At 33.4% G+C, this 6814-nt stretch overlaps 1 protein-coding gene across 1 annotated transcript in view; it reads left to right on the plus strand.

Moving 5' to 3' along the window:
• Positions 1–6144, plus strand: part of SULT1E1 (sulfotransferase family 1E member 1) — an 18788-nt gene extending 12644 nt beyond the window's left edge. Inside the window, exons 4-7 of the mRNA XM_007450173.1 lie at positions 851–977; positions 3105–3199; positions 3951–4131; positions 6032–6144. Coding sequence (XP_007450235.1) covers positions 851–977; positions 3105–3199; positions 3951–4131; positions 6032–6144 — 516 coding nt within the window. The remainder of the gene's footprint in view (positions 1–850; positions 978–3104; positions 3200–3950; positions 4132–6031) is intronic.
• The last annotated feature ends 670 nt before the right edge of the window (positions 6145–6814 follow it).

Raw genomic sequence — 6814 nt, forward strand, 5'->3', positions numbered from 1 at the left:
CAAGAGCAGCCATTCCCAATGGCATTTCTCAGGTGCCTGAAGGAGGAAGTGGAAGACCAGAGAGATGAAGTTTACTTTTGCAGCTCTTTTCCTTCAGCGCTGAGTGTCTGACCTAGAAAAGACTGTAACGATCTGATGTAACTCATTTGTTTAGTAGATAGAAAATGTAGGTCCAAAATGATTGGTGCTTTGCACAAGATGGTAGAAATTAGTGTCAGAACCAGCGTCTAAAACCAAGGCTTCCTGTCTGTTTATTTATTGATGGTTCCTCTCTATATAAAATGGAAAATCAACAAGGTTGGAGTGAAGATTATATTTTTTTCACTGACAGCAACATGCACTTAAAAAGAACCTCATAAACATGATTTTTTTCTTCAAGATTGCAAGCATGAAAATAACAGGACTTTTTTTTTTTTTTTTGCTATAAGGAATAGTGGTGTAGTATAAAGGCCAGAAGACTTTTTACTCTCATTGGGTACATTTATTCTCAACCATGTATTCTGACTAAGCTTCAGTTTAGTATCTGCACTTATAAATTGGGGATAATAATCTGCCTCAACCATTTTATATCAATGGAATTTGAGACACTCAAATGAAATATTTGAAATAAAAATGAATATGGCACAAAAATGAATAGTGAGAACTAACATTGAACAACAATGCAAAAGTTGCTGTCACTTTAGATTATTTAAGGAGTTTTCTTCCTTATAATTTTATATATTTTATATGTTTTCTACAATAAATATGTGTTATGTTTATAGTTGAAAACATAAACATTTCCTTTTTAAGTCTTGGTGAGACTATATTTGAAAAATATTAGCTGATTTAATATCTAATTTCATCTTCTTAGATCATCTATGTTTGCCGGAATGCCAAGGATGTGGTTGTTTCTTATTATTATTTCTTTTTAATGGTGACTGCTAATCCAGATCCTGGTTCTTTTCAAGATTTTGTGGAAAAATTCATGGATGGAGAAGGTATGAACAGTTTCTTTTTCTGAATTCTTTCAAGGTAAATGATACAAGACAAATGGCATCTCTGGGCAAAAATGTTTGTTGTCTGTTCTGGTCTGTTATCCTTCGTAGTCCTTAATTAAAACACAGAAATTCTAGAAGACCTTGAACTTTAGAACAAGCATAGAGTTTCCAGATGCAGATGGAAAATTACCTAACATGTATACTCTAGTTTGGTGCCTACAAATAAGTATACAGATGTATGTGTGTCCAATTCTCTCTCATCTCTTTTTATTACAGAAGCACTTCACAGTGTGTTATTTCAACTTCATTGAACAAGAGGGGAAAAAGACAGAGGAGAGAAAATGTTCATTTGTTTCTAAGAAAAATTTCAGATACTACATGGGGCCAGAATTCACAAAGAAGTCTGAATATCTACAAACTTCTTACTCATTCTAACCACTCTACAGTCTGAATAATTCAACTAAATTTCTCAGAACAGTACAAGAGTTACCTGAGCAGAAATTCTGGGAAATTTTGTCTTTTTATTTAACTCCCAACTAAAGCAACCTGAGTATTCAAATTTGAGAAAGAAAGGGTTCAGGAGAATCTAGTATTAACTAAAGAAGGCCATTCTAATCCTGTAGTAATAATTGGAAGCAAAAAAATAATAACACCATTTTTATATCCACAAAATTTAATATTGACTCAATGAAAATGTGGTATATGTGCTTTATGCTTATCTCTACATTTGGAAAATTTTATGCTAAAGCATCATGAATAAAATACATGCCTCAAGATCATCAAACAGGTGTTATAAGACAGAGAAAGATAATGTACCTCTGCAAAATGAACGAATAAGATCACTATAAAAATCATTATATGACTTTTTCTGTAAAGAAACAAATGTAACAAAACAGAAACAGACCTACCCACATATACAGAAAACAAACTAGTGTTTACCACAGGGGAGGGGAATGGGGAGGGGAAAAATAGATGAAGGGGATTATGAAGTACAAGCTGCTAGTTATAAAATAAATAAGTCACAGGGAAGTAATGGGCAACATAGAGAATATAGTCAATATTTTATTATAACTTTACGGTGTGCAATCTATTAAAATATTGAATCACTATGTTGTACAACCACTATAATATTGTAAGCCAACTATACTAAATAAATAAATAAATAAATAAATAAATAAATAAATAAATTGTCGGTAGAGTCAAAGAACAGAAGAGGTATGTAACGATTTTATGCAAAGCAGAGTACTTTGACTCATACATCATTATATTATCATGTCAGCTTTTTACTGGGTAAAACACTTGGATATATGTGAGAGAAGATGAGGGAAGAGAAAGGAAGAAACCGTATTTGGTCATACCACATCATCTCCAAAATCTTCTAATTTTTTAGAGTGAGAATGATACTAAGGGTCCCTAAGAGGACACCTCTTACCATTTAAACTGTGAGTAGTGTAACAAAAATTATATAGCTGCTAGCTTCAGTTACCAAAGCTAGTTTGTTTGTTTGTTTGTTTGTTTTTGCGGTACGTGGGCCTCTCACTGTTGTGGCCTCTCCTGTTGCGGAGCACAGGCTCCGGACGCACAGGCTCAGCGGCCATCGTTCACGGGCCCAGCCGCTCCGAGGCATGTGGGATCTTCCTGGACCGGGGCACGAAGCCGTGTCCCCTGCATCGGCAGGCGGACTCTCAACCACTGCGCCACCAGGGAAGCCCCAAAGCTAGTTTTTAAATGGTATATATGAGACCTGGACTGAATTCTGATCATAATAATGTTGATAATTCCACTACTCAACTCCTTTCACTAACAACCTGATTTCACAAACACACACACCCACCGTTTTCAAAAATGCTCTCATAAGCTCTGAATCAAATGGATGGAGTCTTCCTTCACTTTTCCCCTGAGTCATAAACCATGTTATAATAATGAAAGTTGAGAATGTGTTTCTGTATATAGTTTATTCAACATACTATGCTGCTTTTGTTGCAGAGAAATTTGCTTCAGATGTGCAGCTGATCTCTAGTTTTCATTCCATGATCATTTATTTATATTTCTTTGTTTGAAGACTCATTTTCAAGCTATATAAAGATGATGCTATGTCCTCACATTGTTTTTTATCTCTAATTTTAGTTCCTTATGGTTCCTGGTATGAACACACAAAATCTTGGTGGGAAAAGAGAGAGAATCCACAAGTCCTATTTCTTTTCTATGAAGACATGAAGGAGGTGAGAAACTCAAAACATATGGCAACTTAGTAATTCTCAAGATGTTAGAATTTGACAACATGGTAAATACAAAATTCTGCCTTTAAATAAATGATGCAGCCAACTCCAAAAGTTAAAATAATCCAGATACTTTAGCACAGATTTGAAGCTATAGTTGGTTTTGAGAATCATTGCATTGAATGATTAAACCGAATAATAGGGTATGCTATAGAAGTGACTAGAGATGGGGATGTTTGTAGCTATGGTTCATAAAAATCTGATATTGTTCCATGTTGAGTATTTGACTTTTTACACCCTTTCTTAATCTTTCTGGTTCCTTTGTTTCTCACTATTTATATCAATAAATTAAAAGAAAAATGAAAGCTGTCTGCATATTTTCAACCCCAAACTTGATCTGTCATGGGGACTGTAGTCTTTAAGGGTGTATATTATATTCACAGATAGTATTTATTGAGCATGTATTATGCATAAAGGACTAAAATAAATATTTTATAAACACCATCTCATTTAGTGTTCTAAAAATCTTTGAAGTTTCTTTTATGTCCATTTTACGAATGAGGAAAATTATGCTTAGAGAAGTTAAAAATTACCACTTCCCCAAGAAATGTTTTTGCTCACTAGAATCCTAATTCCAATATCAGTGGGGGGAAGAGGAGGGAAGAAAAGTTTTCTTTCTGTGTTCTTTTTTATCCACAAAGTAATGTATTCAATTTTAGTAAATGAGTCTTCAAAATATTTTTTTTCTTCTTAGAATATCAGAAAAGAGGTGATGAAATTGATAGAATTTCTGGGAAGGAAGGCATCAGATGAGCTTGTGGACAAGATTATAAAGCACACTTCATTCCAGGAGATGAAGAACAATCCATCTACCAATTACACAATGCTACCGGATGAAGTCATGAACCAAAAAGTATCTCCCTTCATGAGAAAGGGTGAGATAGTCACGTTATTTGCCTCCAATGCTGTAGGAAGTCATAAGTTGAAATAGTTATAGGCAAGCATCTATTAAGGTCTATTCATGCCTGTGGACCCTGCTTGTTTTCTTAAGAGCTGTTTCACATTTGAGTGACCAGTTCTGCAGAAGCATAAAATATTAGTACTACTACTAATAAATTACTATTACTTGTTGATTACTTGGTATATGCAGCAAATTATATTAAGAATGACCAGCAGCCACCCCAGCCTCAGTACTAGCACTAATACCACTCTACTAGCTATTACTTATTAAGTCTTTGTGCCTTGGTGCTGCATCACATACATCATATAAATTGCAAATTCTAATTTTTTTTAAAATTCTGATGCAAGAGTTAAGAGAAAATTCTATTATAATCTAATTTTGAGATGAAGAAACAAGCTTATAACAATTAGTCAGCTTTTCCTTAACCAAGTGGAAGGCGTTTTTCAAGACTAAATGGCAAATTTCCAAACTTATCAAATTGTATACATTAAATATGTACAGTTCTCTGTATATAAATTATACCTCAATAAAGCTGTTTTAAAAAAGACTAAGTTTCAAAACACTTAGTGGCAAATACAGCTTGGCTTAGCAAAAATATCAAAATACAATAAGGTGACATCTATTGGAAGGAGACATGGTGGTCTTGATGAGATATAGTCAGTCTATAAATCCAAAGGCATGTAGGATATGCAGAGTATTGGGACATCCAGTCTTACTGATATGTGAAGCAGAAACAGAACAGAGAAAATCTTGCTCTTGGAACCAAATTGTCATTGAGAGGGTCAGGGATTTTTTAAACAATTGGAATAACAAACCTGCCACTGGGTGAAAATAGGGCACACATGAGAGTTTACATGCAGAGTAAATTTAAATTATTGAATCCTCAGATTATCACAGTTTCTTTTACTATAATGTCCTCATATATTTTTAAGATAAAACAACAAACTTAAAATAATGGCCATGTTTGTAAAGGGCTTTTTACTGTTATACCTTCAGACCCCACATGATTCTCAAGACACATTTTCTATCTTCTGCTTTTTGGGTCTTTTCATTGGGAAAGTTTAGATCTCCTTGAGCTAACGGGGCAATTGAACAATTGATTAATTTAAAATACAAGGTGACTTCCTTCTGTCAGGGGAGGGTTGGATGTGATGAAAAGCAAAAAGAAGAGCCTGCTAGGCTATTATAACACACAGGTGGGAAAGGCTGAGGAGCTTCTCTGTCGGTGGCAGAAGAAATGGAGAGAAGGCAATGGCTATGAAGAAAGTCTGAATATAAATAAAGAATTAGATATTGTGATTGAAGGATAACTGCTAAGTTTATGCAGTGGATACCTGCTGTTGCCATTAACCAGGTTATGGAAAAGGTCACCAATAAAATGCAATTTTGTAGGGAAGGAAATGAATTTATTTTTAAACTGGGTGAATTTGAGATTCTCGTATGGAATGAAAGTGGTCATATCAGGTAGGCACTTGGATATGAAGACGTAAGTCTGGATTTTAATATTATCAGCATGAAGATGATATTTAATATCTTAGGAGTAGGTAAAACATGGATCTCAGGAGCCCCAGCATTTCAGAAGAAACTGGAGAAGAAAAATTAAGTGAAGTATTGATAGCATAACAGGGGAGGTTCAGAGAAATAAATTTGCTGGGTTTTTTGTTTTGTTTTGTTTTGTTTTGTTTTAACAGTCAGGACAAACCCTTGTTTGTGCTCTCAAATATATAGTATTTATGGTGTATATTTTATTTCTATAATTAAGGATTACAAGAAGCAAATTTGATTAGGTGTTAATGAAAGTGATGAATATTAGAAAATTTCATTATTCTGGCTGGAAGACATAATATTTACTGTTTTTTTCTCTTTTGTTACAGGGATTGCAGGAGACTGGAAGAATTACTTTACAGTAGCCCTAAATGAGAAATTTGACATGCACTATGAGCAGCAAATGAAGGGGTCTACACTGAAGTTACGAACCGAGATCTAGGAATGGTTTTCTTCACACATCTGAGATTAAAGTGTTCTCATCATTCTTACCTCTTTTATTTTAGACTAGTAGAGAGCGAGTCATGCTAAAGATCATGATCAGGTTCACATGATTATTGAGATCTTCGTATAAAAAAGCAAGAAAGATTTTTTTTCCCTGCTGTTATTTTTAAAATGTTTTTCCTTTTGTTTCTTTATTACAAATTATTACACAAATCTATAACCTATGAGAATGATGTAGGAACACACAAATTTTTGAAGTTGTTAAAGCCTCATCAAAAATAACCAAACATTCCAAATTCTTTAACTTTGTTGTTACTTTTTTCCATTTGTTAGTACATTTAGTATATATATATATATATATATATATATATATATACATTTATATACATATATGCATAAATATATATATATATATTTACATGGAATTTGAAAACCTTGACAGAAAGAACTAAAGAATAAATAAATATGAGGGTATAAATAGATCTGTTATTTCCTTCCTGATATTTTCTTTCACTTTCTGCAAAATGGCTTAATTTGGAATTTACCTTAGTTTAATGTAAATTTGGGGCATAACAGAACTGATTTTCAGACCTTTATAAATAATCCCAATGAGTGTTATTTATGCTTGAATGTCTTTAGCTAATTTGATATAGTTATGCTTTAGTATT

The sequence above is a fragment of the Lipotes vexillifer genome, unplaced genomic scaffold, assembly GCF_000442215.2.
Source record: "Lipotes vexillifer unplaced genomic scaffold, Lipotes_vexillifer_v1.1 scaffold1103, whole genome shotgun sequence".
NCBI lineage: Eukaryota > Metazoa > Chordata > Mammalia > Artiodactyla > Lipotidae > Lipotes > Lipotes vexillifer.